General features: G+C 41.0%; 2 protein-coding genes across 6 annotated transcripts in view; one reads left to right on the top strand and one right to left on the bottom strand.

Moving 5' to 3' along the window:
• Positions 1-7013, bottom strand: part of ZFYVE26 (zinc finger FYVE-type containing 26) — a 72426-nt gene extending 65413 nt beyond the window's left edge. The window contains exons 1-3 of the mRNA XM_047794969.1: positions 6942-7013; positions 6207-6483; positions 4800-4878 (exon numbers count right to left, since the gene is read on the bottom strand). Of these exons, the coding sequence (XP_047650925.1) occupies positions 4800-4878; positions 6207-6400 (273 nt within the window). The 5' untranslated portion in view covers positions 6401-6483; positions 6942-7013. The remainder of the gene's footprint in view (positions 1-4799; positions 4879-6206; positions 6484-6941) is intronic.
• Positions 7014-8370: 1357 nt separating this feature from the next.
• Positions 8371-21743, top strand: part of RAD51B (RAD51 paralog B) — a 760911-nt gene continuing 747538 nt past the window's right edge. For 2 of the 5 annotated variants that reach the window (XM_047797790.1, XM_047797794.1), the window contains exons 1-4: positions 8371-8446; positions 12866-12951; positions 14577-14690; positions 18868-18984. In XM_047797790.1, coding sequence (XP_047653746.1) covers positions 12868-12951; positions 14577-14690; positions 18868-18984 — 315 coding nt within the window. In that variant the 5' untranslated portion in view covers positions 8371-8446; positions 12866-12867. Of the gene's footprint in view, positions 8447-8529; positions 8745-12839; positions 12952-14576; positions 14691-18867; positions 18985-21743 lie in introns of those variants that run through there. The other 3 variants (XM_047797793.1, XM_047797791.1, XM_047797792.1) reach the window with 3 other exon arrangements.

Below are 21743 nucleotides of genomic sequence, written 5' to 3' on the forward strand. Positions count from 1 at the left end.
AAGCCACAGCTGCAGCAACGCCCAATCCTTAACCCATGGCACTGGGCCGGGGATCGAACCAGCAACACTACAGAGACAAGCCAGATCATTAACCCACTGTGCCACAGCAGGAACTCCCAGACACTTTTCTTTATAAACAAAAACAGCTAAATGAACACATACCCCTTTTATTTATTTATTTATTTTTTAAATTTATTTTTTTTGTCTTTTTGCTATTTCTTGGGCCGCTCTCGCGGCATATGGAGGTTCCCAGGCTAGGGGTCAAATCAGAGCTGTAGCCACCGTCCTATGCCAGAGCCACAGCAACGCGGGATCCGAGCCGCGTCTGCAACCTACACCACAGCTCACGGCAACGCCGGATCCTTAACCCACTGAGCAAGGGCAGGGATCGAACCCGCAACCTCATGGTTCCTAGTCGGATTCGTTAACCACTGCGCCACGATGGGAACTCCACATACCCCTTTTAAATACTAACACTTAAATCCCATACTGGTTGGTCTCAAACTCCAAATCTTGCTCATTTCAGGTGGTTTTTTCCCTCTAACTTGATGTCCTTTTCAAAAAAATCTCCCTTGCAATGTCTAAAACACCCAGTTATGGAAAAGCCGGGATGGAATGTCTCACATGATCCTTTTCTGGCCCAACCCCACTGTTTTTGGTATTCACTGTCAGTTGAAAATAAAGTAAAAGGGAAGAGTCATGATGTTTATGAAACACTTATTATGTGCCAGGTACTATGTGCCATATTTTCTTGTGTTTTCATTTTGCTTTTTTTTGGCCACATCCACAGTATGCAGAAGTTTCCAGGCCAGGGATCTAATCCATGCCACAGCAGTGACCCGAGTCACAACAGTGGCAATGCTGGGTCCTAGCCCAAGGAGCCACCAGGGAACTCCTTCATGTGTTTTTTTAAATCTCATTTAATCGATAAATCAAACCAAGTTATGGCATCAGGATGTTTTTAAAAATAATCTTTAGGGAGTTCCCTGTTGGAATAGTAGTTAGGATTCAGTGCTTTCACCTTTGTAGCCCACATCGAGAGATCCCACATCAAGCCACCGCATGCCACAGCCAAATATAAATAAGTAAAAAAAAATATATATAAAAATAAAATAATAAATATAAAAATAAAATAAATTAAAAATTAAAAATAAATAATAAAATAATACCTTTTCCTTTGGTAAAGAATGTATTTTTCCAATCATTTCAAGCATGAAAAGGAAAACATGATGGAAATGAGACATGCCATCAGAGATGACTAATGCGTAAAGGAAGATTCGTTCTGCAGCTGTTTCGCAATAACTTCCCTTTATCTGGCCCTTAAAATTAAAATAATAATCCCCTTTCTCCAGATACAAGTAAGATGAACATCTGGGACTAATCCTGACTAATACTGCTTTAAATCTGAGACACCTATAAATCATGCAGTTGTTAAAAGCTTCCAGAAAATGGGTTTTATTGAAAAGTCTCCTAAGTCAGGGCAAGAAGCACCTGCGGGATTGTGTATATGTAAGTGAAGTTTAGAACATAAGATCACACTTATTTAATCATCACATCAGTTACTAACATGATCTAGTACGTTCTTGGTCCAAAATCCTTCTTACCACGCCTTCCCTAATGTACCTATGCCATCTGAATGCTTGTGGTGGAGGAAACTCACTTTGGCAAGCTGAAAGTTAATGCTTCTACTGTGGACTAAGAGGAAGGAATAGATAAGGCCAGAGAGCAGGCTCTTCCTAAAAGAACTGGTTAAGATTTTAGGACTTTCATTAAAATCCTAAAGAGTGACTAGTCTGCATCTCTCTCTCTTTTTTTTTTTTTTGGCCATGCCCATGGCATACTGAAGTTCCCAGGCCAGGGATTAAACCCACACCACAGCTGTAACCAGAGCCACAGTGTGACAATGCCAGATCCTTAACCTTCTGAGCCACAGCCATGAGGGAACACCAAGCCTATATCTCTTTTAGTGGTGAAATTACTTTATGCATATGCAAGGTCCTAAACAACTAACATTCCTAAAATGGGAAAGAACTTGCTCAATGTTTCTAAGCACAGATCTTGTTACTCTAAAAGCAAGGCATGTTCAGTGTAGAAAAATCAGAGCAGACAAACATGTAAATGCAAACATACCCCCTCCCCAACCAAAATCTTTCCAGTGAAGGAGAATTATTACTACCATGTTCTAAGGGTACCTAGACCATTTTCTGCACATCTATGCATGTGTACCAAACATACTGTTTTCTAAACAATTTTTTTCTACATAGTAGAACGTAAATATCCTTCCACATCAGTGAAATTTCATATGCCACATAACTTTAACAGTGGCATGGTATTTCACAAAAAGATTCATCAGGAGTTCTGTCATGGCTCAGTGGTTAACGAATCTGACTAGGAACCATGAGGTTGGGGGTTCGATCCCTGACCTTGCTCAGTAAGGATCCAGCATTGCTGTGTAAGTCGCAGATGTGGCTCAGATCCCGCGTTGCTTTGGCTCTGGTGTAGGCCAGCGGCTACAGCTCTGATGAGACCCCTAGCCTGGGAACCTCCATATGCTGTGGGAGAGGCCCTAGAAAAGGCAAAAAGACAAAAAAAAAAAAATTCATCTGTCCTATATTATGGACATGGGAGTTGTTTCCACTTTTCCTCTATTAGAAGCAGCATGGCAGTGAATATCTCCACAGCTAAATCTTTGTTTACATCTGTAGAGATAAATCACTACAAGTCAAAAAGGCAGAAGGCAAAAATGGATGAAAGAAAGGGAAAACCGAATCACTGTTTCCACGAATAATTAAGATGGAGCCTTTGGCAGCAGGTGGGGGACTGGAGAAGGAGCAGCCAGCAAGTCCCCAGAAGATGAAGGCCACTCCAGGATAAGGACTGGCTTCACAGAACTACTGCAAGAATGCACCTGAAGTCTTGGTCCTTGCAAAAAATTTCAAAATTCTCTGAAGTCCTTGTATAAAGTTCAAAACATTCTCCCAACTGTTGAAATAACTGAGGCATGGGAACTTTAAGGAACAAATGATCTTCAATACTGGGAAAAACAACTCTCAGCCTGTGAAAAGGAGCCAGTGAAGTGAAATCCACCTCCTGATCCGGTTGAGTAACTGTCTAGAAATGTAACAAGCACCAATCAGCCATAAAGTAAGCAAATACCCTCTGCTTCGGTGAAAGTTCAGCAGAGGGTTTGACAAATTCCATGTCTGTATTGAAAAGATCCTTAGTCAGTAACAGTAAGACTTTTTTTTCTTTTCTCTTGAAAGATATTATTGGATATTTTAGCTGAAAATTTCTCTTTTTAGATCTGAAACTTTTGGCAATTCTTAATTACCCTGGGGTTGATTATTTTTCTCTCTTTTAAAAAAAATTAAAGTTTAGTTTAGTTGATTTACAACGTTCTGTCAATGTCTGCTGTCAGGGGTTGATTCTTTTTCAATTTTGCTTCTCTCTCTTCCCTCTCCTGCTGAACTCTTTGTCATTTCTCTTTATTAGACCATCACCAAAAGCCTGGATAAGAGACGCATTTAGATGAGTTAACTCGTTACTTTGCGACAGCTACCTGAAGAAGGGTAAGCATCTGGCAAAAGCAGAACTAAAGATTAAATTCATTCTGATGACTGAGAGAAGTGAAGAAGAAAATTAGGCTAAATTACAGACATTTACATAAAAAGAGAACTTACGGTTCTTACTTTTAAGTCTCTATAGGCCAAAAATAATGTTGAGGTAGAAAAAGTGAAGAACTGAGGACTCTAAGGCAGAACACGGTACTTCTAGCTCCAGTTCTGCCAACTAACTTTCTGGTGTGACTGTGGATCAGTCATTTCTCTTCTGAGTCAGAGGTTCCTCACTTAAATCTTACGGTCTCGGGGGAGTTCCCATCGTGGCGCAGTGGTTAACGAATCCGACTAGGAACCATGAGGTTGCGGGTTCGGTCCCTGCCCTTGCTCAGTGGGTTAACGATCCGGCGTTGCCGTGAGCTGTGGTGTAGGTTGCAGACGCGGCTCGGATCCCGCGTTGCTGTGGCTCTGGCATAGGCCGGTGGCTACAGCTCTGATTTGACCCCTAGCCTGGGAACCTCCATATGCCGCGGGAGCGGCCCAAGAAATAGCAACAACAAAAAAGACAAAAAAAAAAAATCTTACGGTCTCAGGTTGAATACAAAATTACCTCAGAGAAGTTTTTTTAATGGTTATCAATTTCTGATAATTAACATACTTTTACAAGGGCTCTGAATGGCAATTTTCCTCAAAAAAAAAGGGGGGGGAAGGAAAGCCCTTTCTTAAGTTTTCTTTCGCAATTAATTTGCTCACTTTTTTTCAAATTTGGTAACTTTTAGTTCAATTCACATGAGTTGTTAAATTATTGAAATTTTAAAATCTTCTAATATTTTACTGCCCTGGACTAGTTAAAATAAGATTTTTGGATGAACGACCAAGTTTCAGCTCAGCCCATTCTCCATTACTTGAATATTACGAGCATTAGACTTTATTCATGATCTTGTCACTTTCACTGAGTTCTGCCAAGGTCTTTTCAGGCACAAGTCTCACCGTGGTATTTAACACAATGGTATAACCTCAAATGGTAGCACATACCAATGTAGGTTAGTGACTTAATAAATGAATTTAGATAAGGAGCAACAATAAAAATTTAAGCCATTCTCCCTGTTGATACTGAGAGAGGTATACGACAAACCTCAAAATAAAGGAAGTAACAGACAGAAGGGAAATTTCATAACTCCTTCCAAGGAGTTTTTTTCAGTCTTGGCCTTAGGAGAAAATCTGAAATATAAATCTACTTACCTTCTCCAGGGCCAACCATTTTTCCAGTACAAGAAGCCAGATCCAGGCTAATCTTTGAGGGTTGATGTCCTGTCCACATCTGAAAAGTATAAAAAGAAAACAATTTTTAAACAAAGAATTTCTACTGACCTTTTCTCTTCTGTGAGCCAAGATTTAGATTTCATTCCTCAATCTGTTTTAAACCTGCTGGCAAGATACTGCCCTCATGAGAAAGTTTTGAATGTATATGACAGTTCAATAAAATAAAACCCGCTGGCTCTCTTCTAGAACCAGAACAGAGCTAGCAGCTTTCATTTAAAAAAAAAAAAAAGGATAAAAAAGGTCTCAATTCTACTTCCACGTTCTTATTTAGTCTTTACTAATTTGTTTTTTCTATTTATGACCACACATCCAAAATATGGAAGTTGCTGGGCTAGGGGTTGAATCAGAGCTGTAGCCATAGCTTTGCCACAGCCACAGCAGCAATGGATCCCAGTTGCATCTGCCACCTACACAACGGCTTGTGGCAACATCAGATCTTTGAGGCACTGAGCAAGGCCAGAGATCAAGCCCATATCCTCATGGACACTATGTTAGGTTCTTAAACCGCTGAACCACAAGGGTAACTCTTAGTCTTCACTATTTTTATTTACTTGGCACACCCACAGCATACAAAATTCCTGGGCCAGGGACTGAACCTGTGCCACAGCAGTGACCTGAGCTGCTTCAGTGACAATGCCAAATCCTTAACCTGTTGGGCCGACAGGGAACTCCTGCTAGTCTTTACTATTTTTTTCCTTTTTGCTTTTTTGCTTTTTAGGGCGGCACCCACGGCATATGCAAGTTCTCAGGCTAGGGGTCAAATCCAAGCTGCAGCTGTCAGCTTACACCACTTACAGCTCACGGCACCGCTGGATCCCTAACCCACTGAGCGAGGCCAGGGATCGAACCTGAACCCTCGTGGATACCAATCAGGTTCGTAACCTGTTGAGCCACAACAGGAACTCCCTATAACTATTTCTAATAAAAAGTTTTCAGTGAATTCACTTTCAGGGATTTGTTAAAGCTACAACAATATCTCCAATTTCACAAGCAAGAAGGGAGCAGGGTTTGCTCTTTTGGAGGCAAAGAAAATGCTTTTTAACGCAGCTGTGCCCTCTTCTTTGATGATAATAAACAAGAAATGGTGGTTTCAGGCACAGTTTGCTGGCCTGGTTTAAATGCAGTTTCAGGTGATAATTCAAAGTCCAACTGATCAAATAATAAATACACATGCATTATAGAGGTAAAACTTCAGAACATGTGAAATACACGCCCCCTCTGTTAATTCTTCAAAGGGTAGTAGGAGAGTGAGCAACAGTGGCCAGAGCTCAAATACTGAAGCTTGTGTCTCCTACCCTGTGACTGGCAGGAAGAAAGGTCCCTTACCTCAGCTGATTTGGACATATGACCAGCGCCCGAAGTATATCTTCCACCTTCTTTGGGATATCCCCTTGTGCCTCGTGCAGCTGAGGTACACACGCCTGTGCCAGCTCCCATTCTCCTCTCCGAAGACACTCACAAAAAAATCCAAAAAGCTGCTTCTGAGAAGCAGTTTCCTCTTTTCCAAATGGATGATGCATTTTCCCAGCACAGAGTGCAGGGAGACAGAAAGAGATGAATTATGCAAAACACATCGTCAATTTTCTCATTCGTGGGATACCGCCTAGAAACAATAGACAGGAACGAGTGACTACCAGCGGCACTGAGAAAGGCGGGGCCTACGTTTCTAATTATCTTTGTAAATACGATTTGACATATTACTATCTCCTTTTGAAAAGTTCCACCTTTTCCCTAGGGGTGGATCTCATCTCTCTACGCGCATCCAATATTGAATTCACATTAATCGTCACATTAGCCCGCGGCGCAGACCCCAAACTCGATTTCCGTCTTTCCTCCAAAACTTTATGCCCAATCCGGCTCCAAATCCCCAGGTGATCTTCTCTTTAAGGATGAGAAATTCGGCAGGAAGCTTCCTAGTTTGAGCCCTCTTTTAAGGCAGAGGACTGAAAATCAGGAAAGGAACGTGTCAGAACTGGAGGGCGGAAGGGATTGGGGCGCAGGGACGCTCTCTCTAGGGGTCGTGGAGAGGGCCCCGCCTTCTCTGGGGCGCTTTACACTCACCTGCTCCCAGCGCCCAAAGCAGTAGAGTTTCCAGCGCAGCCATGTTTGAGCCGAGTCAGGTGACAAATCCAGTTCGGGAGGTTAAGGGAGGGGCGGGAATGACGAGGACAACGCCTACTGCCTACTCGTATTGGTCAATGGAGGGAAAAGATGCAAATAAAGCGCCATATTTGTTTTGGTCTCGTGACACCACCTCTAGCGACTAGAGAAAGCTAGGTAGCTAGGAAAGAGGTTATCACCTGGCTCAGGACCATCCCTCACAGTTTTGACAGCTATTCCGCTTGACAGGTTCCATTCTGCATTCGGTGGAGCAAGTGTTAGGAATAGCTGTATGCCTTGATTTTTTTTTTCCCTTCTCTTTTCTTCCTAGTTTGAACTCAGCGTTTACTGAGCGCCAACCTGTGATAGTGCTTTGCCACGCCCTGGGGATACTCAGAGCAGGGAAACCAGTCCTTCTCCATTACTGCAACAAACACTTGGGCCCTCTTATAATCCCAGAACCCTACGTTTTGAATTCCCATTTTCTTCTGCCTAACTTCATTCATTTGCTCATTTACCCGACAACTGTTAATTGATATGTGTGCCTGGCCCTACTTTAGAAGCTGAATAAGATGCGGTCCCTGTCCTCAAGACGCTCACAAGTTTAGTGAGGGGTGCAAGTCAATAATTAGGATGCAGTGGGCTAAATTATAAGATAGAGGTATGCACAAAGGAGATGAGAGCAAAGAGTGAGCAAAAGCCTCTCTCAAATACAATAATCTGAAACTGACTCTTAAAAAGTAACGATTTCCTAATTACAGTTGCTTTTACATTGAACCTTTGATTTGGTTTCCTTCACGTTTTTCTTCAACTATAGACTCTTACATTTCCCCATTACGTGCTTTTGGTTTGAGCATTTTCATTCAGCATTTTCCAAATTATTTCACCACCAAAGAGTGGTGGAAAAGTAAACCGAAACAAATCAAAGGCTCTTTTGCAAAATCTCTTCTATGATTGGAGGATTCTCATCTACGCCCAGAAAAATAACGTCTTTTTGATCCATTATGCAAATTTTATATGTAGTGACAAAAGAAATAAAAGAAAAATTCCACTCTTCATACTCTTCTTACTGATCTGATGTTCCCTCTACTGGATTCCGCGCACCCCCCCCACGCCCCCCCCAACGGTGGACGTTCCGGGGCCAGGGATGGAATCCTCGCCACAGTAACCACTAGAGCCGCTGCAGTGACAATGCTGGATCCTTAATCCCTCTGCATCACAAGGGAATTCTCTCTCCACCGGATTTTGATAACCACTGTATTGGGAAATTGGTATTCGTAGATTTATTTTATAGAACTACAATTCCCAGCAAGCAGCGGAGTCGACCTGGGTCTGTGCCTACCTTTGATTGGATGCTTGGCAGGCGGATGGCCCAACCAGCATTTCGGTTGTTGCTTCGCGTCACTTTCCACCGGGAACTGTGTGAGGGGTAGGGGAAACTTTGAAAGTTGGATGCTGCAGACCCGGTACTGGAAAGTTTCATGTGGCGGGCGGTTCGGGGAAGTGGGGTGCGGTCATTATTTTCTGCTCGCTTTCTGTACCCCTGGTGTTCCTATTAGGGGAGCAGAGAGTCACTCTTGGCTACAGGGCACGCCCCCTTGGGTCCTTAGGGATCTTAACTTGAGACCCGCCGCGCATGTGAAGGCGTCCGGCCTTCTTTTGTGAGCGATGCTGGGAAGCTGCAACTTGTTGGGAGCAGCTCTTTTAGGGGATTCTGGGATGATGATTTCGCTTCTTGATGTCCATCCATCTTCGCAATTGCAGGTAGTTTGAGGTCTAGGTAGGGGAGCTCGTCATTAAAGGACGTTTAGTGTTCTGCCTATCTTCAGGTGACGTTGAAGAAGAGGTATTTAATAGCATGGGATCTGCAGTCAGATTCCTGGTTTCGAATGCGCGGACTCCACCGTGTGCTAGTTGTTAGAATTTGCTCAAGTGATTCAATCAAGTGCCTCATTATTCTTAATCTGTAAACTGGGTTTACAATGGCGCCTAATAAGGGCTCAAGAAATATATCATTGTTAATTCGCAGTCTCCATTGACCGTCTAACGTGTGGGTTTTTTTTTAAATGAGAGGATTCAGTTTCCAGGATTGAATGTCTTCCTTCACCCCCTCATTTACATGCGCGTGCACGCACAAGCAGAGCAGGAATTCAGTTTCTGGTTGAAGAAATAAGCATGCAAGCCATGACAATACGTTAATAAGATTATTGGACAAATGTGCACACAGTAGAATGAGAACATTGGAGGGGAAGAGACTAAGTTGTGGCAAGTCTTTGTGGAAGAAAGTCAGGAAGGCAGAATGGTGCTTGTGTAACCTACCAATGTTATGGCTGGAAGGCAGGTCCGGTGAGGCAGCAATTGCTGTTTTGCTTAAGGAATTGATAATGACTCAGCCTTGGTCTCCACATGCCATGCTCCATCCACATCCTTTAACCTTCATTGCATTCCTGTGGAGCAGATATTTGAATTGTGCTTGTTTTTCAGATGAGGAAACTAAGATGTTGGGAAGCAAGTGACTTTGCAAGAAAGGCCAGGGTCTGGCCCTTGCACTCTGAAATAGGAATGAGAGGGAAGTGAGGGACCAGTTTATGAAGACTCTTTAGGCCATCATTAAGAAGTGTGGAATTTATCTTGTGGTCTCAGGGAACCATGGGCAGTTTTAAAGGATGAGAGTAACAGGATTGGAACAAATTTCTAGCAGGCTACCTCTGACAGGATTGTGACTTTTAGGTCAGAGGAAGAAGGAACTACTTCTTCCTCTCTGGTTCCAAAGCACATTTAAATTCCAGTGACAATACTTACTGAATGACTGTGATTATTTGTGTATACTTCTCTTTCATCGTTTACTGCGAGTTCCCAAAGAGGAGGAAAAACGCTTAAATGATTCTTGTGCCTCAGAGCTCAGCAGTGTGTATTTATTTATTTATTTATTTTGCTTTTCAGGGCCACACCCACAGCATATGCAGGTTCTCAGGCTAGGGGCTGCATCAGAGCTATAGCTGTTGGCCTACACCACAGTCACAGCAATGCTAGATCTGAGCCGTGTTTGCAACCTACACCACAGCTCAAGGCAACGCCAGATCCTTAACCCACTGAGGGAGGCCAGGGATTGAACCCGCATCCTCATGGATACTAGTCACATTGATTTCTGATGAGCCACGACGGGAGCTCCCAGAGTGTGCACTGAAGAAGCATCTGTGCAAGGAACACTTACTTGAATGGATCTTTTTTGGGGGGGGGGAGGCAGGTTGCAGGACAGAGGGGACCAGAAGCAGTTTGCAATAGTTCAGGCAAGTGATGGGAGTGGGCCTAAGAAGGCAGAGATAGCAGAGTTAGTCATTGTGAAAATCGAGGTAGTTTGAGGTTTACAGTTCTCCTTTTTGATTGAATTTATCAGTTTAGGTGACATCATTGCCCAAAGGTCCCTGATCTGTGAAAGCACTGGGCAATGATATAGCGCAAGTCACTTGGTATACTTTCTGTTTGGGAAACAGAAACCACTACTGACAAATCCCCTTGGAGAAAAAGGAGAGGGGTGTATTTTGTTTTTGTGTGTATGTGTGTGAGAGAAAGGACGAGGGAAGGAGGAAGACAGTGTTAATTTGATCAAGGATACAGATGTTAAGTAGAAATTTGGGCCTTGTATTGAAAATAGACAAATATCTACAGTCTGTCTCAGTATATACTTTTTGTTCCAAAACGTTATTCTTTTTTTTGGTAATTGTTTTATCCCCTGGAACAATGAAGAGTTCCTGTTTCTAATCTATCTGGAGGATATTTTGCCATCTGAGTGAGCCCCACAGCTTGTCCTTTGTACTCATTATTAAGGGAATCACAGTGATTCTATTCTAACTCTCTGAAGGCAGCTTCCCCCCCCCGCCCTGGAGAGAAAAATTGCTCTATTGCTTTGCCAGGCAAAAGAGGCCACAATAGGCTGATGCCCTAAAGACTGTGCCCTCTGAAGGCAACTATTTCAGGTGCCTCATTTAGGCCTGGGGCCCAAGGACAGGAGTGAAATTTAATTGCATGTGGGAATGTGAGCAGCTAGTAGAATAAAAAATAATTTCAGGAGCTCCTTCTGTGGCGCAGGGGTATTGGTGGTGTTTTGGGAGCATTGGGACGTAGGTTCGATCCCTGGCGCAGCACAATTGGTTAAGGAACCGGCATTGAAACAGCTGCAGCTTAGGTCACAGCTGCAGCTTAGGTCACAGCTACAGCTCAGATCTGATCCCTGGCTGGGGAACTCCATATGCTGCGGGGCAGCCAAAAAAGAAAAAAACAAAAAACAATTTCAGTTTGTAAATAACACCTGAAGTAATAAAATCTCATTTGATTCAGAGGTTTGTTCCGACTCATTGGAAAAAGATTAATTATGATTATCGACTTGAAGCAGAGTGTAATAGTAAGAGGATGGACCTCAGAGTCAGACTTCTTGGGTTAAAATTCTGGATCTACCATTTATTTTTTCTGGTAACGATGGAATAGCTAACCTTTCTAGGCTTTAGTTTTCTCATGGGTAAAAATGGGATCAGCCTTCCTTACAGGGCTGTTAAGAGGCTTAAATGTGATAATTTATGTAACGCTTTGGAATAGTTCCTGGTATATAATAGGTGGTCAATAACTTTATTATTGTTATAGTGCAACAAAAGTAAAGACTTTCTGGGAGTGCTGTTTGTATATATGTCTTGAAGGTTAATTACACATCCAAATAAACTTTATAAATGCCTGAGAAATCTTAAAGATGCCATACACATGTGAAGTGGTGTTATTCATGTAATAATAAGTTTTAAAGAATTGTGAAATGTGTGAAATGCACATTTAAAAAAAGAAAAATTGGAGTTCTCGTTGTGGTTCAGTGGAAATGAACCTGACTAGCATCCATGAGCATGCACGTCTGACCTCACTCAGTGGGTTAAATGATCCGGTGTTGCCGTGAGCTGGGGTGTAGATCGCAGAGGCAACTCAGATCTGGCATTGCTGTGGCTGTGGCTCTGTCTGGTGGCTACAGCTCCTGATTCAGCCTCTAGCCTGGGAACCTCCATATGCCAAAGGTGTGGCCCTAAAAAGACAAAAAATTTCTTTGGCCGTGCCTAAGGCATGTTTAATCCTTAAATAAGAGAGACTTTCAGAGCATGCTGCAGTTTTTAAAAAATTGCTTTGCTTGTTAATGGTATCTTTGCCTCCTCTGGTATACATTTAAAAATCCTCACGTTCATACTTTGAAACACTCTCAAAGTTCTAGGCCAGGAATCAAACCCATGGCCATGGCTGCAGTCTGAGCTACAGCAGTGACAATGCTGGGTTCTTAACCTGCTGTGCCACGGGGGAACTCCTACACATTCTTTTTTAATTTTTCAAATTTATGTTATTGAAATATATTTCGTTTACAATGTGTTAGTTTCTGCTGTACAGCAAAATGATTCAGTTATACACACGTGTATTCTTTTTCATATTCTTTTCCTTTAGGTTTGTTACAGGATATGATTATAGTTCCCTGGAAATGCATATTCTTTTCTTTTTTTGGGGGGGTGGGGCACAGTGTGTAGCTGCTTGATGGGGGATCTCAGTTCCCAGATCAGGGATTGAACCTGGGCTGCACTGGTGAAAGTACCAGGGAGCTCCCCAAATGCACTTTCTTATATTGTCTTATTTCTGTGTGTGCATGTTTGACAAATAGCTGTCTCCACTATTCAAAATATTTAGAAAGATTCTATAGCCTTCCTTTATTTTATCAGTAGAATTTTAAATACTGTGCATTTCATTTTGTATATGGAAAGGCTTGTAGAATTTTTATTTTGTAGAGTGTTTTGGATAGCCCATCTACCATTGCTTATGCTGTTTTGCCATGTTTTTTTCAAGGTTTTTTTTTCTTGTTGCATCTTAAGGCATGGGTAGCAAGAAACTAAGACGAGTGGGTTTATCACAAGAGCTGTGTGACCGTCTGAACAGACATCACATCATTACGTGTCAGGTAAAATTTATTTAATTTTTCTCATTGAGAAACTTTAAATACAAATTAATCTTAACTGGACCCAAACAACTCTTAATTACCACCTGAAATATGAAACTTTAGGGATGTAAAAAAAAAAAAAAAAGATAAATGTTGGTGCTTGCTAATTTTAAATAACAAACCTCTTAGGTTTCCAAATTTCCAAATTTGATTTCATTTATCCAAATTCAGGATTTTTGCATTTGGGATGGGAGTGGGTAGAGGGAATGCTCAAGGCAGAAGGTGAAGTACACCTCTGCCATTTATTTGGGATTCTAGAAAAGTTTTATCCTCTTAAAAGAAATTTTGTTGTTACATAGAAACAGGACTCAAATGAGGAGAGGGTACTCAAAATGAGTAATTTTTCTTGAAAGCAAGAAAAATTAATGGGATTATTTTTCTATTGATGGAGTGAGCTAAATATATAGAGCAGATTTTGCATTTTTAAGGATAAGAATGAAGCACATCCTCTTAGGAGGTTAAATAAGATTTGATGTTCATTTATTTATTTTTTTGGCTGCACCTGTGGCACGTGGAAGTTTCTGGGCCAGGGATCTGACCCAAACCACAGCAGTGACAATTCTGGATCCTTAACCCACTGAGCCATCAGAGAACTCCAGATCTAAGGTTTTACGTTAGGGTTTAATCCTTAAATAAGAGAGACTTTCAGAGCATGCTGCAGTTTTTAAAAAATTGCTTTGCTTGTTAATGGTATCTTTGCCTCCTCTGGTATACATTTAAAAATCCTCACGTTCATACTTTGAAACACTCTCAAAAGTATGAAATTTGGAAATTCCCTTGTGGCCTAGTGGTTAAGGATTCGGTGTTGTCAGTGCTGTGGCTTGGGTTCAGTCTTTGGCCTGTGAATGTCTGCATGCCACAGGTACAACCAAAAAAAAGTATGAAATTTGGAGTTCCCATCATGGCGCAGTGGTTAATGAATCCAACTAGGAACCATGAGGTTACAGGTTTGGTCCCTGCCCTTGCTCAGTGGGTTAACGATCTGGCATTGCTGTGAGCTGTGGTGTAGGTCGCAGACGCAGCTCGGATCCCATGTTGCTGTGGCTCTGTCGTAGGCCGGCAGCTACAGCTCTGATTTGACCTCTAGCCTGGGAACCTCCATATGCCATGGGAGTGGCCCAAGAAATGGCAAAAAGACAAAAAAAAAAAAGTATGAAATTTAACATTAAATTCCATAGTCAGTTTTATTCTCTCTCAATTATTAAATACCTCCTCTGAATGATCTCATAGCTTAGGAAGAAATTCATTTCAACCTGACATGTTCTGGGCATCTGTTTGTGCCCAAACTCCTTTAGGCACAAGGACAGTGGCAGTAGACACCTGGGTTGGATTCTGCTGCTACCTATTGTTACTTGGTGTGTCCTCTGGTATATGCTAACTAAGTTGGATAATTAGAAGATAAAATCATGTCATGATGTCTTAGTTAATCTTAGTTAAGGCATTTTAGGGGGAAAATACTGTAAGAAATATATACATCTTTGATCTGCAATAAATTATGTTTTAATGTACACATGAATAGTTCCCATTTAATTCCAGTATCTTTGTTGCCCATATATGTTTAAAATATTCTCTTTGTGTTTTTTTAGGACTTTCTGTGTCTTTCCCCACTGGAGCTTATGAAGATGACTGGCCTTAGTTATCAAGGTGTCCATGACCTTTTGTGTTTGGTCAGCAGAGCTTGTGCCCCACCGATGCAAACGGTATATATATTTTTAAATTATGATTTTTATTTTGAAATGATTCTTTGTCTCATTTAAAATCTTTGGACGCAACAGCAAAAATAGAGATGAGCACTTCTAAATACCGATTCTTGCACCATGAATTGGTCCTCTAATGAGAATATATGTAAGCAACTTATGTGGTTTATAAGCTTATGGGAGACAGTTTCTAATTATGGGAATGAAGGGGGCAGCAGGAATTTTTTTCTCTGTGGTTGGTAGTGATATTTCAAAAAGGTCATCTTTCTCTTGTTTGTTTGGGTAGCATTTGTGGATCTCATGATTAAAATATAATATACGCTTAATTTTAGAGTGGCCCTGTCTCTGTAATACTAACTTTTACTGTCGTCCCTTATTCTGCATCATAATGTACACATAGTGGACTTATGCTCGCTTATTGATTCAATGAGTAATACTTGAAAACTTATCCTCACTCTTGAGAAGTGTTAAAGTCTTTCGTAATAAGCCCTCATCAAGTTGTGTTATTAGTTCATACTTTCTGTTTCATGACTTTACATTTTTCAAAATGTAGGTTTTGGTAGAAAATGTAGAGTGTATGGTAGAAAATATCTTTTTCTTGCAGAATAAGAGTTGCTTAAAAGTCTGTTCAGCGCTTTGCAAATGTATTTATTATGTGGGTTATAAGTTACCTTACTGTCTTACATTGAAATTTGGTAACCACTGAGCAATAAAGTAGGGTCCAATTCTGTGAAGAGGAAGGAAAGAATATTAGTGTCATTTAAAATTTTGAAAGCAGTGTACAGATTGAGTATTTTGTTGTTGTTGTTCAGATTTAACTTGTGATCTGAGAAAAATACCTTAATGACAGAATAGTCAGAAGGAGAATTAGAATTGCAGTTAGAAGTTGGTAGCAGTCTCTGGAGTTCCCGTTGTGGCACAGTGGTTAACGAATCCAACTAGGAACCATGAGGTTGCAGGTTCGGTCCCTGCCCTTGCTCAGTGGGTTAATGATCCAGCGTTGCCGTGAGCTGTGGTGTAGGTTGCAGACTCGGCTTGGATCCCGCGTTGCTGTGGCTCTGGCGTAGGCCAGTGGCTACAGCTCCAAATGGACCCCTAGCCTGGGAACCTCCATATGCCATGGGAGCGGCCCTAGAAAAAGGCAAAAAAAAACAAAAACAAAAACAAAAAAAGTTGGTAGTAGTCTTAGCTTTGTTGTTCATCTTGTAACTTTGAACAGCTCACTTTGTTTTATGGGAGAAGATAGAGGGTTAAAATAGTATGCATGGAGTTCCCATTGTGGCACAGCAGAAATGGATCCAACTAGGAACCATGAGGTTGTGGGTTTGATCCGTGGCCTTGCTCAGTGGGTAAGGATCCGGCATTGCCATGAGCTGTGGTGTAGGTCACAGATGAGGCTCAGATCTGGTGTGGCTGTGGCTATGGCATAGGCTGGTGGCAACAGCTCCGATTAGACCCCTAGCCTGGGAACCTCCATATGCCACAGGTGGGGCCCTAAAAGGCCAAAATAAATAAATAAATAAATAAATAAAATAAAAAAATAAAAGGCACAAATGAACCTATCTGCAGAACAGAAACAAACTCGCAGACATAGAGAACAGACCTGTGGTTGCCAAGGAGGAGGACAGACTGGGAGTCTGGGGTTAGTAGATGCAAACTGTTACATTTAGAATGGATAAACAACAAGGTCCTATTGTATAGCCCAGGGACCTCTATCCAATCTCCTGGGGTAGACCATGATGGAAAATAATAAAAAAAAGAATGTGTATGTACGTATGACAGAGTCACTTTGTGGTACATCAGAAATTGGCATATCGTAAATCAACTATACTTTTAATAAACATTGATAAAAAACCCTCAGTCTTTGAACATACACAAGTGATTGAGAAGGAGCAAGGAAATCTTTGTGAAGACTAGTTAGATATCTCTGTATTCCAGACAGAAGGTGATTGTGACATGGACTGTTAGTGTGATATTGATGCTGATAGCGTAGTTTCAATTATTATGAGAGATGCTTAGGAGGTGGAATGAGTAGGATTTGGTGGCTTTTTTGACTGTGAGTCGTGGTGAGGTACAGGAAAGTATCCGAGATGCTTCACTGATTTTGCTTTGAGAGACTGGGTGGTACCATTTCCTGAGATAAGGAATACTGGAAGAGTATCAGATCTGAGTTGGGCAGATCATGGATTCAGTTTAGTACCTGTCGAATTTGGGTGACTGTCAACCTTTGAGTGGAGATGTGAAGTAGGCAGTTAAATATGTGAACCTAGAGTTGAAGGGGAGGTCTGTACTACAAGGGTACATTGGGGAGTCATCAGTGTCAACATCATAGTCAAAGCCATGAAAAATGGATGAGAGATTGCCTAGGAAGTATACACAGTAAGATGGAGAGTGTGCCCAAGATCAAGTCCTGAGTCCTGCCAACATTTAAAAATCAGATTAGACGATGATGAGTCTGAGAAGCAGCCACCAAAGTAGAAGAGAAGCTGGTGGAGAGGCATATCACTTTATTCCTCTTTATCTTATGTACACACTGTCATTTTCGAAATCTTGTTCTGTTCGTTTTATTATTTTTGTGTTTTTTTAAAATTTTACCAAATCTATTAGTCTAGTAAGTACACTTATAGAGTCAAAGGAAGTACTGTGTTCTTAACAGACGGGGCCACCTTTATGTGTCTGTAAAGTGTTCCTTTGCCCACCTATGTTGTCTGATAGATTGTAAGCACTATTTAGGTATTTCTAAATTAGATGCAAATCACATGCTTTTTACTCAAGCTTTTCTAGTTATAATCCATGGTTTAACTGATCTAAGAATTCAATAGATGAGATTAGGCAAGAGTGGGCAAATTTATGACTCCTAAGTATTAGTATGCTGGTCTTCCTACATCCTTATAGAGGCAGAAGAGCCTTAGACTTATGAAATTGTAAACTTTGGGTAGAAACTATGTCTGTTTGGTTTACCACTCTATTCCTAGAGCTTATCATAGTATATGATATACGAAAAGTATCTATCATATATATGTATAGACATATGATGTATGATAAGCTCTATCATATATATGTATATATACATGATATATGTGTATCATGATATATGTGATAGAGCTTATCATATGAGCTTATATTACATATATATGTATCATGTATATAAGTGTCTATCATATGTATGTATAGTATATGATATATGATAAGCTGTATTCCTAGAGCTTATCATAATATATGAAAAGCTCTAGGAATTAATTAATATTTGTGGAATGAACGAGTGAATACATGATTGCAATCCTGTGACTTGACCTCAGTTTATTTGGGTAGGTTAATAAAATAGTAGTAATTTTTAAGGTTAGAGATTGCAGAGAGGCACGTGTTCTTACACATTGCTAGTAGGTATGTAGTCATGTTGACCATATGTGCAAAGACCCTTTTTCCAAATAAGGTCACATTCACAGGTTCTGAGGATTTAACGTGGCTATCTTTTGGGGGCCGTTTCTTAGTCTGCCCTACCTACCTTCAGGCTGTTCTTCACAACCCAACTGGTTTGAAACGCTAACTTGATCCTGCCACCCCATCACCCTTCGTTGCTCTCAGCCTGGACTCCATACTTCAGCAAAGCTCTTCCTGATTTGGTCCCTGCTTATTTCTCCTGCCTCATCACTTGCCACACCACGACCATGCTCCATCTTTTAGCCATGCTAAATGAACTCTGTCTGCTTTCTGTAGTTTTTGTTAGTTTCCATTTCATCTCCTTTCGCTTCTCTTTCTTGTCTCTTTGGCAGGAACATGCAACATTTCCTTTGCCCGTTTAACAGCCATTTCAGGTTTTAGCTCAGACATCCAGATCTTCCACGAAGCCTTCCTGGATCACAAAATACAGATCAGCTACAATGTTTCCATGACTCCACTTATCGTATCACAGTCTCTCTTAGTGAATTATAATATAATTGCCCAGTTTCTAGTCCCCATTTCATAGTCCCTAGTTGGGTATAAGTGCTATGAGGCCAGAGGCTCTGTCTTTTATACCATATCCCCTAAATCTAGCACAGAATAAATAGTCATTGAACAAATAAATAATAGAGAGAAAAAGGTAGATCGGGGTTTCCGTTGGTAAAGTTTAGTATGGAGTTGGTTTATGTTTTTGCATAAATATGGAGGTTGAAAAGAACTTAATCTTTTTCTTGTTCAGGCTTATGAGATAAAGACACAGAGGTCGGCTGTGCCCTCACCAGCTTTTTTATCTACGACTCTCTCTGCTTTGGATGAAGCCCTGCATGGTGGTGTAGCTTGTGGATCCCTCACTGAGGTAAAGGAGAAACTTTCCAAACCTTCTTCCATTGGCCTGTAATCTTCGGAGCCAGGGAAAAAGAATTAATCAAAAAACATAAATTACTTCATGATTATTAATTTAAACTAAATGAGAAATACCTCAAGGCCATGGTTCTCCACTCAGTCCCTAGGGGAGTACTAGAACAGTACTTCAAAGGAAAGATGGTCCCCCAAATCCTGGCTGACTGACTGAAGTTCGCTTAGGTTGCTCTTTCTTCACATTAGAAACCGATGAATATTATGAACTGATATGAAACAATTTGGGGAAATTAGAAGAGGATCACTACTTAGTGTATTAGGAAAGAAAATTTGAAATTTTATTAACATAAAATTCGTGGGCAAAGTATAATATTAAACGGAAGTGAGTGATTTTTGACATCTTGTTCTAGATAAAATTTGGTTCTAGGAAGTAATAGGTTGTTAGCATTGGTTATATATTGTTGCATAACAAATTACCCTCAAACTAAGTGGCCTAAACAACAAAAAACACTGATTTCTGTTTCTTTAGAGGTGGCTCAGCTGGGCCGTTTTGGGGAGGGATGTGAGCGGGCAGGTTGGCACTGCTGGTTTGCAGGAGGTTGTGATCCCTCCCCAGCAGCCTCTCTCCACAGGCTGCTTAAGTCTCCTCATGACACGCCGTCTGGTCCCCAGGGTGAGTGTTCCAAAAGAAGGCAAGATGATCTAGCGTTGATGTTTGATGTTGATGATTTAGCGTTGGAAGTTACACACCATTACTTCTGCCACTTTCTTTTCATTAGAAACGGGTTGTTAAGTCCAGCTCACGTTCAAGGAAAAGGAAATTAGACTCTACCTTTTGAAAGAAGAAATGTCAAAAATTTGAGGATATTTTAAATCCACAACAGTTCTCTTCCTTGAAAACTGCTCTGGTGTGCTTACTGGTCCTGATGTGGTGACTCCATAGATTGTGTTTACCAGGTAACTCCTAAGGGACTTGCCTGAGATTTCTAGGGTGATAGATAATTTTTTTTTTTTAACATCCTTTTAAAATTATTTTCCGTCATGGTCTATCCCAGGAGTTTGGATAGAGTTTCCTGTGTTATACAGTAGGACCTGTTGCTTATCCATTATAAATGTAATAGTTTGAATCTATTAACCCCAAACTCCCCATCCATCCCTCCCTCCCCCACTCACCCTTGGCAACCACAGGTCTGTTCTCTATGTCTGTGAGTTTGTTTCTATTTTGTAGGTAGGTTCATTTGTGCTGTGTTTAGATTCCACATATAAGTGAGATCATATGGTATTTATCTATCTCTTTCTGACTACTTCATACAGTATGATAATCTCTAGTTGTATCCATATTGCTGCGTATGGCATTATTTCATTCTTTTTTATGGCTAAGTAGTATTCCACTGTATATATGTACACCTCTTCTTAATCCATTTGTCTGTTGATGGACATTTAGGTTGTTTCCATGTCTTGGCTACTGTGAATAGTGCTGCTGTGAACATAGTGGTGATTTATCTGTTTTTGTTTTTGGCCATAGTTGTGGCATGTGGAAGTTCCTGGGCCAGAGATTTAACCTGTGTGCACTTACACCCTGTGCCACAGCTGGGGCAATGCTGGATCCGTAACCTGCTGAGCCACACAGGAACTTCCTGCATGTATCTTTTTGAATTGTAGTTTCGTCCAGGTATATGTCCAAGGATGGGATTGCTGGATCATATGGTAGTTCTATATTTAGTTTTCCGAGGAACCTCCATACTCTTTTCCATAGTGGTTGTGCCAATTTACATTCCCACCAATAGTGTAGGTGGGTTCCCTTTTCTCCAAACCCTCTCCAGCATTTGTTACTTGTAGATTTACTAATGATGGTCATTCTGACTGGTGTGAGGCGGTACCTCATTGTAGTTTTGATTTCATTTCTCTAATAATTAGTGATGTTGCACATCTTTTCATGTGCCTACTATCCTTTGTCTTCTTGGGAGAAATGTCTATTTACATCTTCTACTCATTTTTCAATTGAGTTGTTTGTTTTTTTGTTGTTGAGTTGTATAAGTTGTTTGTACATTTTGGAAATTAAGCCCTTGCATGTTGCATCATTTGCTACTATTTTCTCCCATTCCAAAGGTTGTCTTTTCTTTCTTTCTTTTCTTAATGATTTCCTTTGCTGTGTAAAAGCTTATAAATTTGATTAGATCCCATTTGTTTATTTTTGTTTTTATTGCTATTGCCTTGGGAGACTAACCTAAGAAAACATTTGTGCAGCTTATGTCAGAGAATGTTTTGCCTATGTTCTCTTCTAGGAGTTTTTTATATTTATGTGTTTAGTTATTGCTTTTTAGAGCCACAGGTATGGCATATGGAAGCTCCCAGGCTATGGGTTGAATCAGAGCTACAGCTGCGGGCCTATGCCACAGCGACAGCAACGTGGGATCAGAGCCGCATTTGGGACCTACGCCATAGCACATGGCAATGCCAGATCCTTGACCTACTGAGTGACACCAGAGATCGAACCTGCATCCTCATGGATACTAGTTGGGTTCATTTCTGCTGAGCCACAATGGGAACTCCCTTTCTCAGAGTTTTATGGTGTCATGTCTTCTAAGTCTCTAAGCCATTTTGAGTTTACTTTGGTGCTAGGTGTGAGGGTGTGTTCTAATTTCATTGATTTAATGCAGCTGTCCAACTTTCCCAGCACTACTTGCTGAAGAGACTCTTTCCAAATTTTGCATTCTTGCCTCCTTTGTCAAAGAGCAATTGACCATAGATGAGTGG

Source organism: Phacochoerus africanus, chromosome 9 (assembly GCF_016906955.1).
Source record: "Phacochoerus africanus isolate WHEZ1 chromosome 9, ROS_Pafr_v1, whole genome shotgun sequence".
NCBI lineage: Eukaryota > Metazoa > Chordata > Mammalia > Artiodactyla > Suidae > Phacochoerus > Phacochoerus africanus.